Source organism: Accipiter gentilis, chromosome 8 (genome assembly GCF_929443795.1).
Source record: "Accipiter gentilis chromosome 8, bAccGen1.1, whole genome shotgun sequence".
In the NCBI taxonomy this organism is placed as follows: Eukaryota; Metazoa; Chordata; class Aves; order Accipitriformes; family Accipitridae; genus Astur; species Astur gentilis.
The window spans coordinates 38,012,818-38,038,962 of record NC_064887.1 but is presented as its reverse complement, the minus strand read 5'-3'; the positions used below and the strand labels follow the sequence as shown (position 1 = coordinate 38,038,962).

At 46.7% G+C, this 26,145-nt stretch overlaps 1 protein-coding gene across 12 annotated transcripts; it reads left to right on the top strand.

Annotated features, from left to right (window-relative positions):
- Nucleotides 1–25,379, top strand: LOC126041938 (excitatory amino acid transporter 4-like). 12 transcript variants are annotated; one of them, XR_007507034.1, is made up of 12 exons: nucleotides 6,715–6,877; nucleotides 10,571–10,823; nucleotides 11,699–11,836; nucleotides 12,643–12,847; nucleotides 13,732–13,774; nucleotides 14,386–14,726; nucleotides 17,024–17,257; nucleotides 18,319–18,513; nucleotides 18,954–19,088; nucleotides 19,727–19,888; nucleotides 20,525–20,628; nucleotides 23,669–25,379. XR_007507034.1 is itself a non-coding variant. In XM_049808367.1 (12 exons), the coding sequence occupies exons 2-11, from the start codon at nucleotides 10,610–10,612 to the stop codon at nucleotides 22,972–22,974; spliced, it is 1,614 nt and encodes a 537-aa protein (XP_049664324.1). In that variant the 5' UTR covers nucleotides 6,715–6,877; nucleotides 10,571–10,609; the 3' UTR covers nucleotides 22,975–22,997; nucleotides 23,669–25,379. The 12 variants fall into 12 exon arrangements, 5 of the variants coding, with proteins under 5 accessions (XP_049664326.1, XP_049664327.1, XP_049664325.1 ...); XM_049808367.1 differs by lacking the exon at nucleotides 19,727–19,888 and adding an exon at nucleotides 22,970–22,997; XR_007507029.1 differs by lacking the exon at nucleotides 19,727–19,888 and adding an exon at nucleotides 22,970–22,997 and having other exon boundaries at nucleotides 6,716–6,877; nucleotides 20,525–21,397.
- The last annotated feature ends 766 nt before the right edge of the window (nucleotides 25,380–26,145 follow it).

Genomic DNA, 26,145 nt, shown 5'->3' with positions numbered 1-26,145 from the left:
ACCGGCACTTGTTCCAGGTGAGTGGTTTTGTCAGCAAATCTGAATGCATGAATAAGAGCAGTGCCAGGTCCAGGGGCTGAAGCAGGACAGGAGGATGGCAGGAGATTTCCCTGAGCATATGCATGAGAGAGCAACAGGGGTAGCTCTCACCCTGCTTTAGGAGAGGGGACTGCCCAGAGGGGAGTGCTTTAAAAGTGGGACTGTATGTTCTGGGCTGGGGCAAAATGCCTGGTGGACAGCTAGAGAGAGACAACCTTATCAGAGGACCTTAGCATGAGTAGGGAGAAATGGGGAGAGCAGCACTTGTCCTCCGAGTATCGGACTCAGGCCCCAAACCAGCTGACCAGCTGGTGATCACTTTGTCACTCTAGAGCTTAGCTGGGCTTGAAATACCTGCCTGTTGCAGATTCCTCTCCCCTTAGCTGGTGCTCTTACAGAGATGGGTCAGTGGCGGGACTCCGGGCAGATCCGTTCTTCTCCTGGGTCCATTGTCGTGGTAGCAGTTGGCTGGGAGGGAGCTGGCTGCCAGGTAGCGAGTGGAAAATGGAGATGCCCTAGCACTTCGCTGAGTAGAAAGCCCTGCCAGGGGCTGCTATAGCAACACAAAGATGGTTGAGTTCACCCCAGTTGAGCTTGTGAATGGAAATTTTCAGCATAGGCACTTTGGCTGCCGTGCTTTCAGCTTGTACTGCCCTTCCCAAGGGCAAGCAATGGGCCAGGCTGCAAAGGATCCAACAGCATGAGGGCTGAGGATGCCTCCAGGCAGGGGGTCTGTGAGGTCTCTCTATCCTGGTCCTCAGGACTGAAAAACCCCAGCTCATAGCACAGTGGCTGGATTCAATGCTCCTGACCACAGCCACTGAGCTACTGATGGGGGAAGGTGAGGCGGCAGTGGAGACATCCACTCGTCCTTTGCCATCCTTGCAAAGATGGTCCTTGCAAAGCACCTGTTTTACTCACCTGGCGGTGGAGGGGCTGGAGCTTCCTACTCTGAAGTGCCAACGATCTACCCAAAAGCAAATAGGTCTTGAGAGCTGCTAACTGCAATTGTCAGGCCACTGAGCAGAGTCCGGAGGGCAAAGCATGGCCCTGCCTGCCTTCCCTTGAACAGCCTGGCACATCCCTTCCTCGCAAGCACTGAGCCTTCCCTCCCTCCACGCAAGGATGGGCTACTTCTGCCCTCTCACTAGGTGACCCAGCACCAGAAGCTGTCCACCTTGGAAAGACTAGTACAATTTTCTCGGTGACCCCATGCCTTTCCCCTCTGTATCTGCCTAGCTTGTGCAAAGCTCTTCCCAATCCCTCTCCTCCTGCAGAGATTCCTCCTTTTTCTCCCCCTTTCTCCCCTGCTGCTACCTGTGAAGACTTCCCTCCTTGAAAATCCTGCTGGTTTTGATATTGAACATAATAGCAGAGTTTCCTTGGAGACAAGAGAAGCAGTGGGCTCAAAAGTGCTGAATATTTCACAGTCTCTGCCTGGCTTTCAGCAGCAAAAAAACCCAAGAGAGTTGCATTAGTAGAGGGAAGAGGGAGCCTGGGGTAACTGTTGTTGAGGGGGGGTATGCCTGACTCTGACACGCTTTTCCAGTGTCATCCCTTTAGCAGCAAGGCTTATCTGAGTGCCACACTCTGTGCCCATGGCAGTGATGTGACAGTACGTGCTGTACTAAACATCGCTGCTTTGGGATTTTATTGCCGCTTTTCCCCCAGTCCCTGGAGGCTGGTAAACCTGGGAGAGACTTTGCGGTGGGCATTTCTAATTTGGCTAACTTCTGTTAGTCCCAGGAGTAAAACTGACTAATTAGATTAACCCCTTGTGTGTTCTTCTACGCAGATATCAGCAATAGTGGGACAATGATGTAAAGCACCAGCATTTCAATCACTGTCTCATCCATTTGTTCTGTGACAGCTGGGTTTGTCCCAGCCAAGAGCCTGAACCCTCTGGAGACTGGAGCTCTCCTCTGCTGTGTTGGCCACACAGTTTTTTGCCTTCCTTAGGGTTGGTTATGTGATAATCAGCTGAAAGCCATGCAAGCGCGCTATATGTAGGCAGAGGGAGCAGGGCGTGGGCCGACTGCTGATGCTCTGCCTCATGAGAGAACAAAATGCAAGGCAAGAAGGCAGATTAAGTCTTCACTTGAACTTTTCATTTACTTTTTCCAACCCCGCACACCATGGCAAAAGTGCCCTATAATGCCATATCCTGCCGATGGGCAGGACCTTCCTTGGTCCAGAGGAGTATCTCACCATGGAACCACTTGACCAATAGCTCCCCCTCTGCTGAGACACCCCCGGGGTCCTCATGATCTGTCCACAGCCACAGCCACAAACGGCACTTGGCCATTTCTATGAAGTAGCATTTTCTTGTTTATCTTTCAGTGTGGTGCAAGAGTGCTGTGCAGGGGTTAGGGGTGAGAGAAGAGTGGGGAACCAGACTGTGGCCATGTACTAATTATACATGTAAATCAGCTCCAGGACACTGCCAGGGACAGGCTGTGTCAGTGCTGTCTGAAAAGTCCTGTAAAGCCTTGTCTCACAGGACATCAGCAGAAGGTGGAGGGATCACAGCATGGCTGAGGTTGGCAGGGACCTCTGGAGGTCATCTAGTCCAACCGCCCCTGCTCAAAGCAGAGTCAACCACAGCTGGTTGCTCAGGACCACGTCCAGTCAGCTTTTGAATATCTCCAAGGAGGGAGACCCCACAACATCTCTGGGCAACCTGCTCCAGTGTTCAGTCTGCCTTACAGTTAAAAACCTTTCCTTATGCTTCAGAAGAATTTCCTGGTACTTCAGTTTGTGTCCACCACCTCTCATCTGGTCACTGGGCAGCACTGAGAAGGGTCTGGCACTGTTTTCTTTACACCCTCCCTTCAAGTATACATTGATAAGATCCCACTGAGTCTTCTCTCTTCCAGGCTGAACAGTCCCAGCTCTCTCAGCCTCTCCTTGTCTGACAGATGCTCCAGTCCCCTCATCATCTTCATGGCCCTTCCTTGGACTCTCCAGTATGTCCATGTCTCTTGTACCGAGGAGCCCAGAACTGGACACTGCACACCAGGGTGGCCTCACTATTGCTGAGCAGAGGGGAAGGATCACCTCCTCTGACCTCCTGGCCAGAAACAGAGCAGAGTTTCTGGACCCTGGTGGTGGTCCCACCTGGGACCTCCAGAGAGCTCTGGGGTCCCAGGGGTGATGTACTGGATGGAGGCACTAAGAAAAGGCTGCACTGTTGTTAGTGGTTTGTAAGCATTTAGTTTCATCTGGACCATGCAAAGTAGTCAAATGCATTTCCTTTCCACCAAGCACAGCCTAACCCTGACTGTCGCCTGAACAAAACCAGACCAAAGATCTTCTGCATTTTCCCCTCATGCTCAGAAAGTTTGCAGCCCCATGACCCCAGCGGCTGCTGCATGTGACTGGAGTGAGGGCAGAGCTGTGCTTGGAGTAGGTTTATTTTCCGTAGGCTTAAATGTAGTTTCTGTTCCTGTTGTGAAGGAGTGCTAAGGCATGTGAAGCTCTGTTTGGACAGGGAGTTTCCCCTGCTGGTTACAAACATAACAGTGAAATGGGTTTTCTGGACAGCTCAAACTCTGTCTGTTCTCCCTGGCAGAAGCTCAGGGAATCACTGCCACACAGAACTGACCTTCTCTGGCCAGCACCACTGCCCTGACCTCTTGGGAGCTGTTTTCCACGTGGAACTGGGCCCTCTCTCACCTGTGTAGCTCTGCATAAGCAGATGCAGCCCATCTCCAGCTCCCCCCACAATCCTGCCCTCAGGTGCAGCCCTACAGGTGTACAGCATTGGGCACTACACTGCACCAAACCTCAGTTTTAGACACCATTCCCGTAGGGCTTTGCAGGGCTACCCCAGACACCGTGAAACAGGTAGACAGAAAGCCTACATGCCTGCCCAGTGCAAAGACCAGATTTATGGCCCATGCATTCCTGCGGAAAGACTCCCCTTAACCCCTGCTGACAGTCTGACACGTGCACCGCTCAGGAGGAACTTGCTTGTGGGCTCCCATGGATGCAAACTGCCTCAATACAGAAGTGCAAAATCTTTCATCACATGAAAAAAAAAACCCACAAGAAATACTTACAGCCTGCTTCTTGATGCTGCTGTTCGAATAACTGAGTGCAGGAACATTTCAGTGATGGCAGCTCTATAACAGTCAAACATCAGTTTCTGAAGCTCAGCCTGCACAAAAAACAAAGTAAGAAGAAAATGAAGGCTTTCACCATTGCTTTCTTAGCATCTGAGATAAATGCAAAATTCCTTCAGCAAACAACTTAAAATTTTCCCCAACAATTTCATTTTTTTCTGTTGTTGTGACATAGCAATATTTAAGATGTGCATATTGATTTCTGAATACTAAAAAAAAAAAAAAAAAAAGAAAAAAACAGTTTTGAGCATTTAATGTTGCAACATGAAAGCTGTATTATTCCCCACAAGCATAATTCATGCCTGGGCACTTCCACTTTATCGCAAGACAAAGTCTGAAATGTCAACACTACACCCTCAGGGGTCAACTCCAAATATCTGGCCTCCAAGAAAGCCTTGTCGGGGAGCAGCATGGGCTCGTAGGTCCCAAAGGGACTGGGAGCCAAGCACAAATAGGTGGCAGCAGGGCAGGGTCTGGCCAGCGAGGACGTAACCACATGGTGTCGGAGCAAGTCAAGCAGGGCAGGCCTGGGGATGCCACTTATCCTCTCAGAGGTGGAGTATGGTCTATATTTGTAGGTCATCATACGACCATTTTCTTTTCTGTCCCCTAATTTCTTCCATAATAATTTCTAACACTGGTTTGCTGTCAGCCTGTGCTTTCATGTGATATTTCCAATATCTTTTTGAATCACTAGATTATACATTTAAGAGTTATCCTTCCTGTGTTTACTGCTTTTCACTTATTTGCAGAGCCGTTCTTCCATGTCACTTGTAAGCAGATTAATAGCTCTGCGCTCAGCAGAGTTCCTTATTGGACCTCACAACTGAAATCTCTCTGTTGGCATAAATAGCCATGAAATTCCACCCATTTCGGTTTTGTCTGTCACCACAAGTGAATAGGGAATCTTCCCTTTCATCCCATGAGATATCCATTGCTTTAAAAACCTTTCGTATGGGATCCTTGCCAAATTATTTTTTTTTAAATCTGGTTGATCTGACACTGAGCTTATATCCTCACTGATGTGGTTTTTTCTTTAATTAGATGCATTTGAAGATCATCTTTTACTTCTACTGCTCTCCCTAGTTCTCAATTTTAACAAGCTGGCCTTTTCTCTGCGTGAGGGGCATGGATAAGGATGTGGGGGGCTGTGTGCCTTTAAAGAGTCTGTAGTCAAAGCATACAGTCAGGATAATATTTCAAGAAGTTTCTCTGCGGCATGCAATATTTTACTCTCAGTTTCTAAGTTTGGAGCTGTTCAGTTCCTGGTGTTTCGGGGGATGAGACTCTCCCCACATGCCACCAAGCTGCAGCGGGAGGATGGATGCAGAGCAGAGAGCTCGGCCCATCTCCCAGGGCCGTTCCATCACTGTCCTTACCACCACGGTGGATGGGCAGACTCAGCTTTGTGTATAGCATTCCCCATTGGGCAAATGTCAGACAAATTTGCAAAAAACCACTCAGTAGGTTGTGGCATATGGGCATATTTGCATCCCCTTGTCACAGATCTGAGAAGAGCTAGGATACATGTCCTGACATTGCTTATGTCCTTTTTACGATAAAGCAGTATTTAAGGACAAGGGTGCATGTGGGGGCCAAAAGTATGCAATTTGTGACAAGGGGATGCAAATCTGCCCTGATGCTACCATACTTAGCCCTCCAGCGAAACTGCCTCCTGGCAAGCGTGCAACGGCTAGCTCCTCTTTCCCTTCAGCCAGGATTTTATTACCTTCTGTCTTTAAAAAATGCTCATGGGAAGGTGCTGCACACTGGATGGTTTCAGCTTTTCTGATGTTGGCTGCTTTAGCAGAGACAAGGCATAAAGAGGAGAGGTGTTCTTCAACATACAGTACAAGTTGGAACAGATATATCTCAGCTGATTCAGAGATTTCCTGTTTCCTAGCTCTTTATAGGCCCTTAAGCACTATTGCCATCCTCCCCCCATGTTGGAAAACTTCTGCCTGTGTAGATGGGAAGATAACAACACAAAAATCTGCAAAGAGCAAGACAAAAAAATATAGTGCAAAAGTCTTCCTTCCCCATTTTTTACTTTCACCATCTTCTGGCTGATGTCACTAAAATAGCCAAAATTCCACTGTTTATGTGAAACCTTATTGCCAGGAACTAGGCATTAGTTTTGCAACACTGAACTTTCTTGCAAAATATCCTGTGCTTCCTGGTCCAACCTTGAAGTTACCTCCAAAAATGCGCTCCCTGAGTGTTTTTGGCAGAGTGGAGCCTGGAGAAGCAGCCATAAATAGGAGAACCTTCACCAAGAGAGCCAAGCCACCTTCTTCCTCAGAAGAAGGAAAATCCAAACCATTGACAGCCTGTTAATCTGCAAGAGTATTTTGGTGACTTACTGTGGCAGTCTGAGAACTTCCAGCTGATGCAATAGAAAATACTTGCGCAATTTCAGGCAAGCGATGCAGAGGGAATGTGCTGTGGAGGGGGCCGCTGTATTGCAAAATATGCAGATGGAGAAAGGGAGCAAGTCAGCAAGAGGGTGGGGACATCACAGGAGCAAGTTCTGCTGGTGAGTTCCTTCTGTGCAATAAGTTTTGCTCTGAGAAGGGTGCTGAGCACATGGAGGAACATGGGATCTAATGACTAATCCTGAACTTTCCCATATCAAAATAGAAATTTCATTTTGTTTGCACAAGAATACATTTTCCAGTGCGTGTGGATGGGGAGACATCTGGAGAAAAGAGCAGGTGAGTGTGGGTTCTGCTCCCACCTTCCCAGTACAGGAATTCATGCCGTTGCTGTGGTATGGTCCAACTCTAAGAAAGAGAAGGTTTGGAGGAAAGGTGAGTCTCCATTTCCATAGTCCTGGTTCAACGCGGGTCTCCTCAGGTCACCATAGGGAATGGGAAGCCTGGTTTGCATGTAGCAAGCCCATGATGGGTGATTTCAGAGCCTCAGAGCGACTGTTTTCACTTCACTAAAGAGATGGGAACTTTGCATGTCAAAGTAAGGCAGCGCTTCACCTTACCAAGGTGTGCTGGGTTGTTTGATGAAGCGTGAGTGGTTTGGGAGTAAGAAAGAGAGTCTTTGGGGTTTGAAACTTTCTTTGATAGTTCTGCTTTTAGAAGTGATTGCTGGGTGATAATCCATTCTGCTGTAGGAAATTGCACCGCATCCCTGCTGACTGGAAGCTAGCCAATGTTATCCCAATCTACAAAAAGGACAACCCAGGGAATTTACAGACCTGGGAGTCTAACCTCAGTTCCTGGAAAAATTATGGAAAAGATTATACTGAGTACTACTGAAAGGCATTTAAAGGATAATGCAATCATCAGGCACAGTCAGCATGGGTTCACAAAGGAAAATTATATCATTCTACAATAAGGTCTCCCACCCAGTGGATGAAGGGAAGGCAGCGGATGTAGTTTTTCTGGATTTTAGTAAGGCTTTTGATACTGTCCCTCACAGCATCCTTCTGGACAAGTTGTCCAGCTGTGGGGTGAGCAGGTTCATGGTGCACTGGGTGAAGAACTAGCTGGATGGCAGAGCTCAAAGGGTTGTAGTGAATGGGGCTACATCTGGCTGGCCAGTGTTCCTCAGGGCTCAATCCTAGGGCCAGTGCTGTTCAATATTTTAATCAATGATCTGGATGCAGGAGTTGAATGCCCCATTAGCAAGCTGCTGACGATACCAAACTGGGAGGTGCTGTTGACTTTCTTGAGGGACAAGAGGCCTTGCAAAGGGATCTAGACAGAGTCAAGCATTGGGCCACATCCCAGCATTCATAGGATGAAATTGAACCACATCCTGGGGTACATCAAACACAGCATAACCAGCCGGTCAAGAGAGGTTGTTTTTGGTGTTGGTGCAGCCTCACCTGGAGTACTGTGTGCAGTGCTGGGCCCCACCATTTGAGAAGGACATGAAGGTCCTTGAATGTGTCCAGAAGAGGGCCACAACGCTGGTGATGGGGCTGGGAAGGCATGTCCTATGAGGAGGGGCTAAGGACTTTGGGCTTGTGTAGTTTAGAGAAAAGGAGACTGAGGGGTGACCTCACTGCTCTCTGCAGCTTCCTGAGGAGGAGACATGGAAAAGGAGGTGCTGGTCTCTTCTCCCTGGGATGCAGTGGTAGGACACGTGGGAATGGTTCAAAGCTGCACCAGGGGAGGTTCAGGCTTGACATTAGGGAGCATTTCTTTACCAAGAGGGTATTCAAACACTGGAACAGGCTTCCCCAAGAGGTGGTCAATGCCCCGTGCCTGTCAGTGTTTGAGAGGCATTTGGACAGTGCTCTTAATAACAAGCTTTAAGTTGGTCAGCCCTGAATTGGTCAGGCAGTTGGACTAGATGATCGTTGTAGGTCCTTTCTAACTGAAAGAGTCTGTTCTATTCTATTCTGTCCCTCCAGCCGCTGACAGTGCAGACAATTACTTTTCTCACCATAAGGGCAGTAAGCTCTGGGACAGACTTCTGGAAATCCTGCAGACAAAAGAAGAGAAGATGGATCACAAAAGGGATTATTCAGCGAGTCTGTGATAGTAAAGGGTGAGATCTGAGAGGTGTCCTCTTCCTTGTAGGGCCAGTGATGCCAGTAACTGGCAAGACAGGAGGATACGAGATGTGTGAAAGTCCTGGCTCATTGGAACCCAACAGCTAATAATTTTGTTTGTCCAACCCTATATCTGGGAAGCTACTAAATAATTAATACAAGTCTATTCTGGGGCACAGGGGATTGAATCCGTAGTTTCTTAAACTACTGTGGAGTTCAGGAGGCGCAAACTTAATGAGCTGAAGCAATATGTAATTTGCAGATTTTTCTATCATATGTGGCTGTGAAAAGTAGGACTGGCAGTGAAAAGGAAGAAGACAGGCAGCAGGAAGAAAGTTTTCACGTAGTCTGATGTATATTGGCTCCATCAACAGATAATAGCAAGGTGGTGTAATAAGAAAGGGAATGCGTGGTCAAGCTGGAATCAGCAGACCAAAATCCACAGAATGCTGTTTGCTAATCCAAAAGCTTGGGTGACCACAGCAGCACTGCAAGTTTCCTGCAGCAAAAGCCCAGAATCTTTGTCAGTGGCCTTGACACAGCTTAGCCTTGGGAGGGCTTAGAGTGACTTAGCTGGGCCACCTCAGGTGTCTCTCCACTGCTCTGAACCTCATGAAGGCATTAGCATCTGTGCAAACAAATCTTCTATCAGAATGGAGGTTTTCCTCCATCTGTCTATTGGAAATGACCTTGAATGTTGTACCATGAACCAATTCCTCTTTAAGGCGATGTCTTCAGTTCATGATAGGCATTTATCTGGGTCCAAATGGCAGACACTAGATGTGCACTTTATAGAGAATGTAATCCCAATTGTGATGGTTTCTTTGACTTAAATTTAGGATTGCAAATGACTTGCAACACAAAAGAAAGGTCTTTCGGCACCTGCTGATGTGCTAAGGTGACTTTGTTCTTCTTTGGTTTCATCTAGTCTTGTATTATCTTTGCAAACTCCTGGGAACAAGAATCATTTTCAGACCTTGTATCTGTCAAGGCACAGTGACAGTAGGAAAACAGCACCTGCATAGTCAGGCAATAATCCTCCTAATGATAAGAACTGTTGGATTACTGGTGCCTTCCAGCACTCGAGTGGACTGCTATGCCTGTGTAGCCCCCTTGTTCTTTTGTTCTGAGGAATATGGGAATAATAGTGAAAAATAAACAGTTAAAGAATAGTAGGCTGCTCCAGGTCTTGCAGCCAGTAGGTAATGGAGCAGAACTGGTTCTTTATTTACCTCTTTGGAGTAGGTTTGAACTCAGCCTTAGTATTTGTGAAGACAGGACAGCAAGTTAACCCCATCAGTGGAGTTTGACGAGAGATACTCCTTGAAAGTCCTGTTGTGCTTCAAAAGAAAATCAGTAAAGCATTATTCCCAGGCTCCACAGAAGGCAAAGGGATTATGTTCCTTCCTGCAGAAACAGCCGGTGCCACTTGCTGTCATGGGGATAGCTGCTTTGGTAGGGCCCTGTCCTTCTAGGAGGTATGTCAGAAATGTTGTTTGCTGCTTGGTCTTGTTTGGAACCGTTTGTGTACAGGAACTGGTTTTATTGCCAAGTGATAAAAAAATCATTCCTGTCCAAACTGATAAAACTCCTACGAACAAGCCTGGATGGCTGTGGAGCTTTTTCTGTCTGCCCAGGCCACCACAAGCCACTCCTCAGTGCAGGTTGGGTGCTACAGAGGCCAGAGCCTCTCCAGAGACACCAGAGTTGTGACGAGACCCTGGCAGCCCTCTCGCTGCCTTGCCCCAGGGTCTGCTCCTTGCAGGGCAGCAGAGGAGCTCATTAATCAACACTAAACCTGCTTAGGGCCCCGGGGAAATGACCTAAAAATGAAGGCAAGGTGTGGGGTGCTGCAGCTTATGCTTTCCTGCCTGTGCTTCTCCCTGCCCAGCGTAGGCAGAGCCTTGGGGACTGAGCAGCCGTGCTGACCATGAGCGAGCAGAGCCATGTCAACAGCCTGTTCCTCAACGAGGACGCAGCCAAGCGGCTCAATGCCGAGAGCCGGGTGCAGCGCTTACGGCAGGCGGTGCAGAAGCGGGCAGCGCGGGCCAAGAAGCGGATGCACAGCATCACTGCCGACAGCGCTAAAAGCTTCTTCAGGAGAAACGCCTTCGTCCTCTTCACCATTGTTGCAGTCTTACTAGGTATGGAGCTGGTGGCAACACTGGGCACCATTTATAAATGTGGGGAAAAGTTTGTTTATTCTACAAAGATTTTATTTTATCATAACGATTTGGCTGGGAGGGTGAAGCTGATGAGCTGACACCTCGAAGTGCTGTTCAGATCAGGAGTACTCTTGTGTGCAAGAGCAACAGACCTTGCAGAGGGTGCGTGTGAGGAAGTCCTTGTTGATCCTTTCTGGCTGCAGCTTGCAAACAGTCTACAACAGAAAGGGTTTGATGATCCAGCTCTACCTACCCTCATAAAAATCATCCAGGTTTTTTCAGAGGCTTCTTGTGAGTGCAGCTACAGGCACAAGGGCTCTTCATATTCATCCCACAGCTTGAGCCTGACAGGACCAGAAGGGGTAACTGATGCAAAGGGCTGTGATACAATGCAAACTAAATCTGCCCAGCAGTGAGTGGATTGTCCCTAGCTTTTGGTCCAGGCTATATGTCTCTAACTCACCGGCTGAACTCAGCTTTAAGAGGTGGGGGGACAAAGTCTCTGAACTGTGTAGTCACACTTAGGTTAGGCTGGGAGATCATGTCTCTGGTCACAGCATTTTTGTGTTCATGAACTTCCTGGGAACAGACCCCGAAGGAGCAGCAGACAGAGCAACGAAGAAACCTGTGGTTTAGCACAAGGCTCCTGTACATATAAATATGTCAGAGGGAGAGAGAGAGCATACAGTAAAAACTGGATCATAGCCTTTTAGAAAAAGAAAGAGCATTTGCTCCTTTGGGGAGAGGAGGAGCTGAAAGGAGATGAGAAAGAGAAAAGCCACACTGTAGGACTGAGGGACAGACCACTGGATCACACTGTCCCATTTCCATTCTCATCCCTTGCTGATCCACAGGGATCATCCTGGCATTTTCCCTTCGGCCGTACCAGCTGACCTATCGCCAGATCAAGTATTTCTCCTTCCCCGGCGAGCTGCTGATGCGTATGCTGCAGATGTTGGTTCTTCCTCTCATTGTCTCTAGCTTGATTACAGGTGAGGATGCTTTCTGCTGCTTTCAGCCAAGGCAATAATCAGCAAAGACAGATGCTAGCTATTGTTGGAGTACTCCTTTGTGCCCCAGCTGGAGGTGCTTGGATTAGCTTGGCTAATAGTCACAAGCCTGAACCTACAGCTGTAGTGAACATGATTTGCACTCATGCTCCTGCTGGCTCAGTAGTGGGGAAGAGAAGCAGAAGGCCTTGTGCTTTCTCAGAAGACTGGGGAGGACACAATGTGGTGTTTCCAATCCCCAACACTTGAGCACTAACAAGGATTTAATCCTATGTAACCTCGAATGTCAACAAGTTTGTTGCCCAAGTCAGCTTCAGGTTTCCTCCAGCCTAGGGAAGGTTAATTCGTGTCAGTCCAAAAGAGCTGGAGCTGATCACCGGCTGGAGAGCTTGTTTCATCTAGGTCTTCACAGAAGACATGCCAGCCATCCAAGCTTTCAGACAGCAGATGTACTGCAAGGCATTCCACCTGCCGAAACATCCCACCATTGGGGACTTAAAGGTCCAGTGCACTGAGAGGGGATTATTTCCCTTCTGAGAGCTTTAGGAGCTGCTCAAATGCAGCCTAAGACCAGTGCTGTGCTTCTTCGTAACCACAAGCCACGTTCTCCCATATTGACATCACCCCAGAGCTCCAAAGTCTGCCCCTTGTATGATGTGCTTCCTAGAGACCCCAGCTCCCTGTCCAACTCACACATGTGCCCTGCACACTTTGAATCTATCTCGGGCTTCCCTCTTCCTTCTAAGACAATAGACCTTCTCACCTCATCTCTCTATGTGACTCCCCAGGAATGGCCTCGCTGGATGGCAGAGCCTCAGGGAAGATGGGGATGCGGGCTGTCGTCTACTACATGGTGACCACGATCATAGCAGTCTTCATTGGCATCCTCATGGTGATCATCATCCACCCAGGAAAAGGATCTAAGGACAAGCTTCACCGAGAAGGCAGAATTGAGCAGGTGCAGACCACAGATGCCTTCATGGACTTGGTGAGGTAAGTGAACAAGATGGTCTCATGTTGAGACCATATCAGTGAGATTATGTTCCTCCACGGAATGTCTTTCAGAAGTGTCACAGCTTTAGGCATACGCTCCTAGGGAAAGAGTTTATGGCTGTGTCTTGCCCAGCCTACTACTTCTAGCTTAGTCTAGCTAACTGGCTTTGCCACTCTGAGATTGAGTGCTTGACCTAGAGCTCTGTAGTCCAGCTCTTCTGTTAGAGGTATTAATGCAAGAGGCCAAGGCGTGCTCAGCAAAACAAGTAATGAAAACTGTCAATGACTGCATGTCCTTCAGAAATTCACCCAGAAAAGGCTACTCCAAATATCCATCTTCATTGATCCAAGGAAATCAAGGAAGTGGTTCCTGAGACATTGTCTCTCCCTCCCTTGCTGTGACCTTACACAGTGAACTGCAAAGCTGTACCATCTCAAGTGGTATGAAGCCATGTTTCTGAGGTACAAGGTAACAGAGCTCAAAGGACACCTGTAGACATGAGGCTGAGAGCAAGGCAGTATAATAAAAGTTGTAATATGGTATTGTTTCAAGGTTCGGTTGGGTTTGATGATGCTTTTACAATGGACCCATATCCCAGTGCTGTATGTCTGTAGTCTCCTTCCACGTACCTGAAATACAACCTTCTGAAAAGATGCGGCGGGAGTCTGAAAAGATGCAGGAGAGTGCCTGGCTTCAGATCAGCATATTCCCATTTTCTCTCTGTCAGTCAAACAGAAATGTCCCATCTGCTCTGTAGCCTGAGCTGGCATTGTGAGAGTTGTGACCTGAGACACTGCTCCAGAACAGAGGCATTGGCCAGGAATCCCATGTTTTCTTGCTAGTCAAACAGGACAATAACTCTTCCTTGTTTTATCTACTGCAGGAATATGTTCCCGCCCAACCTGGTAGAAGCCTGCTTCAAACAGGTATGAAATCCTAGCCTATAACTTCCCTTTGCACCCTGTGCCCTAGACTATGGTCCAACCTACTTCTCTGAAGGATGGAACAGCAATTGCTCTATACTGCCTTCACGCTTCCCCAAATCTGACTGCTCCAGGACGCATTGCAGTCATTAGTCTGTATTATATCATCCCCCACGAAAGCTCTTCAAGCTGTCTGTAGACGGAGGCTTCAACCTCTGCCCCATCCCACGCTCAGAGTCAGGAAGGGTTTGTGTGATCTCAGGTAGCAGTCTTGGACTGGCAGTGAAATGGGAGCAGATTCTCCAAGTAGATTTCACTTCTGTAGTGCTACTGCCCTTGGAAACAGCATAAAGGGTTATCAGAGAAGCCAGAATACCTCTGACCTAGGGATTTGAGATGCTCCAATGGTCTCTTTTGACCTCCAGCTCTATGAACTTTTTGATGAAGTCACTAAGCTAGGGAGCTTGAGAACAGGCAAGGCAAGTTTCCCACACAGGTCAGCAGGAACTTGCAGTACTCTCCTTTCTTTAGGAAGGGATGCAAGAGCCTAGCATGTTGTCCTGAGCTCCTGAACCAGGGCCTGTGAGTGTATCTGATAATCTGTGTCTTTTCAGTACAAGACGCAGTACAGCACCAGGGTCTTCACCAGAACCGTCCTCCACAGCACCAATGTCACAGCAGGTGTGACAACCACTCAGATCCCTGTGCCTGAGAACTTCACCAGCATCCTGGAGAACGTCACTCATGCCCTGGGGACCATCTCCGAGGTGCTGACCTTTGAAGAAGTCATTCCCATCCCGGGCTCAGCCAATGGGGTGAACGCGCTGGGGCTGGTAGTGTTCTCCATGTGCTTCGGTTTGGTGATCGGCAGCATGAAGCAGAAGGGACGGGCCCTGCGGGAGTTCTTTAACTGCCTCAACGAAGCCATCATGAGGCTGGTGGCCATTATCATCTGGTGAGGAGCACGGCCGGTTGGAGCAGGAGGTCTGCAGGTGCAGTTTCCACTGACCTGATGAGAAGTGGGGTAGCTTTAAGGATGACATGCACAGGAAAAGCAGATGGGCACAGCTCTCCTTTGGCTCCATCAGGCTGGAGGGAAAAGTCTGGATGGGATATTTGTTCACATTTCATTTCCTGTTTTTTGTTTTTACCTTAGAAATATCAGGTACACCAGGACTTGCTTTCCTTGAGGCTGCTGGAAACATCCTTGGAAGACCACAGAGCTGGAGTGGAAGATCTCTTAGCCTTACCAACAGGGGTAGGGTGTGAGGCTTTCCCACCAAAAGCTTTCCTTCCAGCTATGTTCCAGGAGTCTGACTTAGCTATGAAGCACAACAACCTATTGCCACTTTCCTGCTACTCAGGGTGGCATCTGTATGCATAAGCTCTGAGAGCTGAGCTGGGTTGACAAGGTCAACTCAAAGTTACTCCCTTTCAATATGAGGTGTCCCAGATCCCAACTCCTCTAGAGCTCAGCTGCTTGTGGCTTTCTGTGCAAGGCTGCCTGTGCTACGTGATCCAGATAAACACAGCATTGCTGAGACGAGTCTTCTCTAGAAGGCAGCATTTTACCAAATCTTGTTACTTTAAGCTCTTTACCCATCTAGGACTCAAGGTCTAAATAGCAGTTTGTGGTAGGTACCACGAGACAGGAGAGATGTGGGGCTGGCAGCATACATGGAAATGTCTGACAGGGAAGGGAACTGTCAGCCCTGCACTCTCTCCCATTTTAGATCACTCCAGCTTCCTTTCCCTGGTCTTCTAGTCACAGTCTTGTATCTCAGAACAGCATCCTCAGCATAGGGGGACAGGCCTTACACAGAAAAACACAAAGGGAAGGAACAACCCTGAGCTCATAGCAGAGTGTTGGGGAGCCCCAGCCCTTCTGGGATCTTTTCCTCCATGGATGAGACAGAACTTGGGGCCTTGCTTTTTTAAGAAAATATAAGAGTTGTCCGAGGGCACAGAAGGGAGAACACAAGCACAGTGGAACAAGTAGACCTGCACACTACTCCCAGAGACAATTTCAAGGTGCCTTCAACATCTCCTCCTCAGACCCCCCTTACAGTGAAAGAAGGCAGGGCATTGATGTATAGAACATTGGTTACACTCAGGAAACTGCCTGTGCACATACAGTAGGTACTGTCTGGAGAGACCTCCTGACTGAGAAAATCCAGCTGGTATAGGAGGTAGGACTGTCAGCTGCAGCCCAGCACTCCTTCCTGAAGCCACACTCGGCAGAACATCTCCCAGGAGCTTGTTTTTCCTAGGGACATCTGGTCACTAGCTGCGGCCAAGGATGTCTTCTAAGAGGAAGGTCAGAGGAAATGAAATATTTGTGAAATCCTTTCCTGAAACTTTTCCAAACCTCCCAGGCTAAGTTGGAGTTCGGCATGTGGACCTCTGAGCCTTGTGCATGAATTGCATGTGAGCTCTTGAGCTGTAGAGGCCCAGCCCTGAGAGGTGCGGCCGTGGAGCTGGGATTTTCTTTGGTCCAGTTATTTGTCCATGTTTAGTTTAGTGCCCGTGATATTCTCCATGTCTGTGTTACGGCTTCCTTTCTGTGGAGCCTCACTGCTGCTCATGAGATGCATTGTTATGGAGTGGGAAAAAAACCATAAGGAATATAAAGGATAGCAGTGTACCTCAAAATGGGTTTTTGTATAAGCCATGGCTGCTTTCACAGGTGTTGTTGTGCCTACTCCTTGCTCCACCAGATGTGGATTCCCTATGTGTTCCTATTCCCTAAATGTGAATACCTGAAGATAGCAAGGCTGATATCCCAGAGCCTATAGGACACTATTTCTTTTACTCCCCAATTCCCTGTTTATCCTGTACTTCCCTGTGCCTCTCAGTAAAAAAAAATACTCTCAGCCCAAGGTTTGTTAGGAAAGGAGGGGACTCTGAAGACTCGTCTACGTAACCTCCCCTATCAATTCTACAAGGAGTGTTGTAGAAACATGTAGGGAACCCAGAAGGAGGAGGAAACCTCCACCAGTGCCCAAGCTGTGCACACAACAGTGCTGGGGGCCCTGACAATGCAACAAGAGCTGTTTTTTGACCATGTGGTGAACAAGTGCCAGCTCTCTCCAGGTTTCCAGAAAAGAAACCAGAAGTATCATCCAACAATTAGGCTCAATGAGCATTTCTGGTATGCTGTCTTATTGGGGATTTGTCCAGACAGCATGCATTAAAGCTGGTGTGAAAGCGTGAGTGCCAGTTCTGAGCAATGCCCTTGTGTTTCTGCCACAGGTACGCTCCAGTTGGAATCATGTTTTTAATTGCTGGCAAAATCCTGGAGATGGATGATCTAGCAGTGATGGGAGGTCAGCTGGGGATGTACACGCTCACTGTCATCGTTGGACTCCTCATTCATGCCCTCTGCATCCTGCCACTGCTTTACTTCATCGTCACTCACAGAAACCCCTGGGTATTCATTGCAGGGCTTCTGCAGGCCCTCATCACAGCCCTGGGCACCTCCTCAAGGTATGATGGCTACATAGGAATAGGGTTGGGGCTGGTGTGGATACTCCGGGGCTGCTGCTTAGCACTCCATTGCCCTCAGTGCAGCACTGTGGTCTCACAATTCCTAGCACTAGCAGCTTTTGCACTGGTCCAGCCAAGTGCATCTCAGAGTGGAAAGATTCCCATTCCCCTGCTCAGGAGCCCTAATCATGTGGCCACCTCTAGCCATCGGTGCGTGGCCTGTATTCTTCCTTACCAAACATGGTGGTGACTCTGCTTGCAGCACTGAAATGCTGAGCTCAGGACAAATATCAAATCCCACTAAATTGCAGCATTATTCCACATGCACATACCTCACACACGTGTACTCACACATTTGCACATTTCTCTCTCCCAAGCACAAATACAGTATGCAGCTGGCATTAAACTCACCAGAGGCCTGGACAAAGGCATAAACACCCATATGTTCAATGACTCACACTGCCATGCAACACAGCCAAAGCAAGGGATTGTAGGTATCTGTCCTTTCACTAGATGCCATGTTTCTTGCTATATTCATTTCCTGGCAAGCACATAACAGTCTTTCCCACATGCATTCTCATACTGAAACACACAGCATTTTTCCTGCTCATATTCTCTTTCAGAAACAATTCTCTGCTTTCTCTGCAAGATATATTCTCTCACATGCGTTATTCTTGTCTTATGCACTGAGGGGGGTGAGAAAGGGCTCAAGTTTTTTAAATAGCTGGAAAAGGAGTTTTGGTCTTGAGGCTCTGTCCTATGTACCCTGAATCCTCCAGCATCACCTTCTTTTGGTGTTATACCAGCATCATCAGCCTCAGGGTTACACAGCCCCTGTCCCAGCCCCCTGAGGAAAGCCATGTCTGAATGTGCAACTGCAGCGTGCACCATATCTGAGGAAGCCTTGCTTAGACTGTTCTTTCTCCTAGCAGCTTCTGGCCTCTGGCTCACATGGCAGGGTGAAAAAGCAGGTGGGTAAGGTCATAAACCAGGCAGAGGCTTAGTCCCTCTTTCAAAGCCAGCATATACCGAATTCATGTTATTTTGTAAATTCCTTTCAGCTCAGCGACTCTACCCATCACCTTCAGGTGCCTAGAAGAAAATAATGGTGTGGACAGGCGCATCACGAGGTTTGTTCTGCCTGTGGGAGCTACAATTAACATGGATGGCACTGCTCTGTACGAGGCCCTTGCAGCCATCTTTATTGCACAAGTCAACAACTATGAACTTGACTTCGGGCAGATCATCACAATAAGGTGACTTTTGAAAGAGTTTGGGGACTACAGGAAGGGCTTCAGTTTTGTTGTCTTATCTGAAGTGTGGTCAGGTTCCTCTTTTGCTCAGAAAAAGAAAGTATGGAAAGGAAGGGTGCACTGCACCTCTAGGTACAGAAGAACACATGATTTGGGCACCACAATTTTGAGGCTCCACTTGAGGCCTTATTGCATTTCCAGGTCTGGGCCATCCCTTAGCTAAAGCTGCAGTGTGCAGTCTGTTATGGATGGGTGCCTGGCAGGTGGGAGCTTGGCTGCTATATTAATGTCCCACGTGTCACCATCCTGCTCGGTGATCAGGGCAGAAAGGCTGCCAAGGTGTTTTGTAGACTATGAGTTTGAGCTACTTCCTGACATTTTTGCAAATGCGACTACCTCTTTTCTTCCCTTTGCTGATAGCTGTGCTTTCCTGTTCCCTCCAGCATCACTGCCACAGCAGCCAGCATTGGAGCCGCAGGTATTCCCCAGGCAGGACTGGTGACAATGGTTATAGTGTTGACATCAGTGGGGCTGCCTACTGAAGACATTACGCTGATCATCGCTGTGGACTGGTTTCTGTAAGTTCTCTGCTCAGCAGCATGCGCTGCTGTGCGCTCCCTGCCAGTGCTTACAGAGTTCACCTGTACTCCCAATGTCTCTGCTAAAAGCAGTCTCAGTAACCTGTGTCATTAAGCTTAAAACACACCTGTATCCACGAGACCTCTGCACAGTAGCACATTCTGCCCATGCTGGAGACTTCACCATGTACTTTCCTGACCCAAGGCATCAGAGGTCACTTGCAGATCAGCCTGGTCACCAGGCAGAATGTCCTTAGTTTGCTTTATCTTAAAAGGCACCCAGAAACTATCTCCAGAATGGTAGGGACAGGTTGTGCCAATAATAAGCAAATTCACACTGCAGAGTGATGGTTCTGCACTACCAAACACGGAAAGTGGGATGAGACTGGGCTGTACAAAGTTGAGGAGTGTTTACATGGGTGCAGCTAGTCAGCTACTTTGCTCCATTTCAGCTTTCTTTCCTTTTTAAACCTTGGGACATGTGATTTCACAGGAGTGCTCTTAGGAACTAGGTTGAAGAATGCATTTGTGCACAGTCCTCGCTCTCTCAGTCTTCTCAAACAGAACAAAATCCCGACTCAGGGACGCACTGTCAGTGTTTCCTCTGTTCTTCTGTATCTTGTATTGCTGGTTTGTAGCCAAAGCAGCCGAAGTCTGCTCCCAGCCATGGCTGAGCAGTTGGAAACAGAGTCTTGCCCAACACCTCCACTTCTCCTGTGAACTGTGCATAAGAACAGACTTGGCTGGAAAAAGCCCTGCCTCCTAAGATGCCAGGTTACCTCTTGTACTGACCCAGAAAGGTTGGTTTCAATCAGGTACCAAAAGTCTTATCTGTTGTTACTGCTGAAGTATATGATGGATTGCTGGACTGGTGATAGCTTCAGCTCTTACATACAGTTGTCGTTGTGGAGAATATCTCATTGCAAAGGGTGGTTTAGGTTTGCTATTTTGCACAAAGAATCTGGTGCCTTGTCTTAGTGTATACTGTCCATCCTGAAGAAATTTGGCTCCACAGCAGCACTAAGTCGTAGGTTTGCACCAGAATTCCTGCACTTCTTGTAAAACAAAATGCAGCTCAAGTGTAACAGATGCAGTGAGGCTCATCTGAGTCTGCAGAAAGGCCTTAGCAGCCCTTTGGAAAGCAAACTGTCCATGTGGAACCACAATAATGTTTCTCTCATTTTGTGGCAAGTCCAAAATTTTCAGTGAGAAACTAGGAATGCAATAGAGCAGGAATGAATGTGAAGCCTGTGCTCAAGGCTATCAATCAAGGAAGGCTTTCTGGGAGTTATTTTCCTGTCACTGTTGAAGTGTCAATTATTAGAGTGACTTGAAAAGTAGAAAAAGTTTCATTGAAGATGTTTCTTGAAATAGTCTTCATACCCTTAGCTGTTGCTAAGAAGCTATATTTCATGTTTTTCTCTCTGATTTTTCAGGGATCGCCTTAGAACAACCACCAATGTCCTGGGGGATTCTCTGGGGGCTGGCATTGTGGAGCATCTCTCCCGGCGTGAGCTGGATGCGCAGGACTGCGAACTTGGTAATTCTGTGATAGAGGAGAAAGACCAGCTCTCCCACCTGGTTTGCCCACAGAATGACATCCACAGGCACCCCAGAAGTGAGACAGCACTGTGAAATTGGGCAGCAGAGTGCAGATTAATGCTGTAAAAGCCAAGACTTGAAACAGAAGTCCATAGTAGAGGACAGAGAAAGATCCACTCTCCAAGATGCACACTTTTCTCCCCACCTCTGCCACATGCTGTCCTCCCTGATCCCGTTTCTCCCCCATCTCTTTCTGACTGGTATTAAAGAGGAGGAAATTAAACTGCAAAGGAAGTTTTATTCCACAGAAGCTTGATTTAGTCATTCTTATGGTGTCCAAGAGTTAGACCTGAGTAAAGAAGACTCAGTGAATGAGCTGGACTAGGAGCTCCTTCGTTTCTGAGCTAAAGTATGAGCACAGCTAAGTGGCAAAGTGGGTCGGGGACACCAAAACCTGTGGGGTGGCACCAGAATGTTGCCATGATGACTCCGCCCTGCAGGATACAGCTGCAAAGCCTTCACTTGGTCGGTGGCTTCCCCCAAGCACATAAAGCTTTTAGCATTGGCCATTTGGAGATCTCCGGAGAGCCCCAGCACTCCTGTTCAAACTCTTCACTGCCAAGAGTGTTTATCATAAACACAGTGTCCTCCTTGCTCACAGTCCTGGTGTTTGCACAGATATACGGATGATGCTTCCTGAGAGCTTCTCACTCCTCCAGCAACCCTTCTGGCTGCAGATACTGGAGTCACCCAGCTCCTGAACGAATGTGAGACCATACAGCAGGGACAGGGCTTACTGTGCTGGCTGGTAGCACAAATAGGGGTCAATAGGCTTTTCAGTAGTGGAAGCTGCTAAAGGGCTGTGAAAGCAGCAAACAAGTAAAGAATTTATTATCTCCATTATGCAGCCTCTGAAACAGGTCTCCCCTCTACCAAACTCTGCCAAACACCAGTTAACTTCATTTCTCTTTAGCAAGCTGTTCTCCTCTTGGTAAAGTCAGAACGGGAAATGCAAAGTTTAAGAACAGTTTGCCCTCCTGAGCAGCTGGGTGGTACCTCCATGCCAGGAATGACTCCCTGCTACCCCAGGTTTGCTCAGAAAACAGTTTCACTCCTCATCATAAGACTCCTAAGGGAACTGTTCCTTTGCTTATCTTTGGCTATTTTCAGAAGTGACTTCCCTTAAGTCACATTGCTCCAGACTGTGCTTCCAAATATCTCTGTCTTTCTACAGCTCCTTATCTTTCATAGGCAGTACCCAATCACTTCTCAGCACTTGTACAAGTTTGCCAGACACTAAACTTATAAATGCAGGATAAATTTCTCAGTTCCTACCAAATGGAGCTCAGCTTCTGTTTAACACACTTGGACCTAAACCCACACAACATCCAAAACATCTCAAGAGGCTCGAGTAAGAAGTAGAGACCTGCTTCATCCATGCTCTATCCCCTTTCCCTGGCGTGGCCAGGAACACAGCCTGTACCTCTCACTCCAGTGAACAGGACCAATAGGGCTTGCTCCATAATATCCTGGTCCATGAACATCCAGTAAATGAATGTCTAGACACAAACAGGAGGATGTAAAGGATCCACAGTTCTTGGGCTACTACAGTGTAGCTGTCCTGCTTTAGAAATGGCTAAGCTCAGAAACAGCAGCAAGCAACCTCCTGTTGCACAGCCGATCTATCTAAACTGGGTAGCTTTTACTTGAGATCTGCTCATTATTCCAAACCCAGTATGTCCCTTAAACCCCTCTACCCTGGCTTTCCATACTGATTCTTTTCATCCAGAAGGCCTAGTCATAAACTCAGAGGTGCACCTAAGTGGACCTCAGGAAGGAAGACTGCAGAGGCGTCATCTGGAGTCAACTTTGCCAACCACAACTGCACAAGTGCCCATGCTTGGCTCCCAAGCACTAACAAAGCTTCCTAAAACAAATTTCTGGAGATGTCCAAAGCCAGATCCTGAGGCTCTTTTTGGTCCTTCAGGAATTGCAGGATTATATATTGGTGCTGCCACATTCCACATCCTGTGGGCAGAGTATTCTATTTTTATGGGCTGGGTGATTGTTGGGAATCTGAGACAAATGCATCTCACATAAAAGTGGATGATAGAGCAGGGTAAATACAAATGTATTGTAGCTCCATTTAGTAGTATTTGGTGCCAGACCCTAAGGCAGCAGACTGTTTCCTGACTGTGGGAGGCAGGTTGCTTATCCTGACAAGAGATCTGCTCTAGCAGGGGGCAAGTGAGCAGGATAACAAATTATTATCCTCCTCTTTGCAGCATTTTTTTATCTTGTATGAATACAATTATAATGTCTGCTCTTCTCCTTTCTAGACTAAACAGACCCTGTATACCCTCACAGGTAATAATCATTCATGTTCCTCTCCTCTGGACTTTTTCCTCGCTGTTCCACATCTTTCTTAAAGTGGAGTAGCTAAAACTTGACACAACAATCCAACTAAAGATTTATTAGTGCTGAGCACTGAGGAAAGAATATTTCATGCACATTAAGATTTAGATCTTAGTCTCAAGTTGCCACAGTTTAACAGCATGCTGTACATCAGCTGATCAGGATAACTGCCCATGATGCATACATGCAAGGAATTCAAGTCTGTTCATCTTATCTTAAATCTTAGTGAGGTTAGACTCTTACTTTGATGAGACAGCTGGATCTAAAGACTGGATCTTAATCAAAGAGTTTTAAGATACTCTGCAGTAGCTTGTATCTATAGTGGGCTAAGACAGCACTAGCTTATCATTAACACAGCTCAGCTGATGTGTCTAAACCTTCATAAAGAACAGACCTGCTTATAAAACCCAATAAGTGCCTTATTTTTTCACAACACCATGATAGCATTGACTCCACTTCATTGGTAATACATGATAATTCGTACATTATTTTAAGTAGAACTCCTGCCTAGCCAGTAATTTCCCAGCCTGTGTTTGTGCAGTTGATTATTGTTACCTAAGTACAGTAATTTATATTTGTCCATATTGAACTGCATCTTTTTTTTCTTTTTTTTTTTTTTCCAGACTATTTGTCCAACTTTTCAAGAAAGCATTGAATTCTAATCCTGAAGAGACTTCCTGTATATAAAGGGCAAACTGATGGATGAATTGGAAGAAAAGATTGTTGGATTGAACTCTAGCTCAAATGGGAGTTAATTCTGGGAAGTCCTATGGCTTGGGTTATACAGACAGCCAAACTAGATGATCATAAGGGTCCCTTCTGGCTTTATAATATATGCACGTGCTTTCTGGTTTAGAGATATTGCAAAGGGTCCTTTCAGCCTGATCATTTTTAAAAGGTGTCTGGAAGGATCCTAATGATACTTTAATAAAACTCAGCAGGAGTCTAACCTGTTTTCAGTTGCTGTTAGCAGACATGTGAACATATCACAAAAGGGGCTCTCCATACCACATTGCATCAACATGATCTCAGATGTTCCCACAAAGTAGTACACTCCAAGCCTTGACATTTGTGATTTCCTGCTTTCAACACAAGATTAATGGAGCACAAACAAGTAGAGGCCTCATTTTCAAATACTGCAAATGAGTCTCCCATGGGGAATTTCAGAATTCAGCTGATAGTTTTTAGCTCTGGTGTTTATCCATGTCATTAAGCAGTTTATGACTGGGATTATCTATCTGCTTATGGTACCCAAATAGTAAAGTATTGTCAGGAATTTGCATATATATATAGATAGATATAGATATACCTATATATATATATATGAAATGGGCACATGTGCACAAACATACATATACACAGAGGGGTTGGGTTTTTTTGCTAATCCAAGAAGGAAAGGCAATACTAAACTCTCACTCTGTAAAGCTGCATACTTCATTTTGATGGCCACCTTGATTTACCCAACTAATCCCATCCTTAAAAAAACAGAGAATATTTTACTTTATTCCAGTAATAAGTCTTCCAAAGCAAGGTTTACCAGGAAGGAGCATAGTGCATGCTGATTTGAAGTTGCACCTGCTGGTGATATAAAGAGAACTTCTCAATGTATAGACAAAATTCTCCACTTTTGTCTTTGACTTCCCAGCACATATCCCAGGGACCCACATTCCCACTGCATCTGACTTGGCAAGGAGGCAGGCTTTAAGAGCTCAGCCAAGAATACAGAAGTGTTTGTACTCCTTCCAAATCCAACACTGACCTTGTACTAACTCAGCCTTCAAAACTGGATAACTGAAATTATTAAATCATTTTATCAACTGTCTTTTTAAATTACCAGATATTTGAGAGTTTATGCAGTCTTTTCTTTACTGCAGTCTTGCTGCTTCTACTTGCAGAAACTTTCCAAGTTTCTCCTATTTGCAAACAGATTTATTCCTAATGATTAGATGGGCAACATTTGGGATGAAATAGAGAGCTATCTCAATGCCTACATAAATGAAGAGCTCTTGGATTAGGACACATCTCTTCAAAATTAATTTTAAGAGCAAAAATCCATGAAGAATATGGATTTTCAGATGATAGGCCATGTGTCACATTACGTATGTGATATGTGCACATTGTTTCAGGAGTCAGATCTGCCCATGAAAACTGCCCTGAAATTGTATGTACTTCTTTTCCTCTGCCCAAGGAAGAAAGAGATAGCTGGAAATCAGTGCTGTACAGTGTGTTCAATAGCATTCTGACACTTTGACTATGTTAATTCCCAAGGGCTTTTTTTCTTCATGCTGTGAGTTTCAGTGTTAATAAAGATAGTTTGCATATTTGAAAAATAAAGGGAATTTTTTCCACGATGTTTTTTTCTATTTTTTTTTTCCTCAGGACCATGACTTACAAAGTTAGGGACATTACTTTTAGCATTATGTATTACACTTCCTTATCTCCATGTGCCTATGTCATGGGTCAAATACCAAATTCATATTTTTACAAGGCCTTTCCCAAAAGCTTTTTCTTTGATGCCATCTTTTGCATATGTCCATGTCATGGTTTAACCCCAGCTGGCAACTAAGCACCACACAGCTGGCTGCTCACTCACTCCCCCCGTGTCGGGATGTGGGAGAGAATCAGATGAGTAGAAGTGAGAAAACTCATGGGTTGAGATAAAGACAGTTTAATAGGTAAAGCAAAACCCATGCATGCAAGCAAAGCAAAATAAGGAACTCATTCACCACATCCCATTGGCTGGCAGGTGTTCAGCCTTCTGCAGGAAAGCAGGGCTCTATCACTCATAATGGTTACTTGGGAAGACACAACGCCATAACTCCAAATGTCCCCCCACCTCCTTCTTCTTTGCCCAGCTTTATATGCTGAGCATGACATCATATGGTATGGAATATCCCTGTCCCAGCTGTATGCCCTCCCAACTTCTTATGCACCCCTAGCAATAACAAAAAAATCTCTGCATTATCAGCACTGTTTTCAGCACAAATCCAAAACATAGCCCTATACCAGCTACATGAAGAAAATTAACTCTATTCCAGCCCAGACCAGCACATTCTCCACTCCTAATTCCATACCATTTGCATCATGCTCAGGTCCCACA

Excerpts from the sequence above, each read along its gene's own strand:
- LOC126041938 (XM_049808365.1), top strand. The coding sequence starts at position 10,610 with ATGAGCGAGCAGAGCCATGTCAACAGCCTGTTCCTCAACGAGGACGCA. Across the intron at positions 13,775-14,385 it reads TAGAAGCCTGCTTCAAACAG|TACAAGACGCAGTACAGCAC; the intron begins GTATGAAATCCT and ends GTGTCTTTTCAG. Across the intron at positions 18,514-18,953 it reads GGGCAGATCATCACAATAAG|CATCACTGCCACAGCAGCCA; the intron begins GTGACTTTTGAA and ends TGTTCCCTCCAG.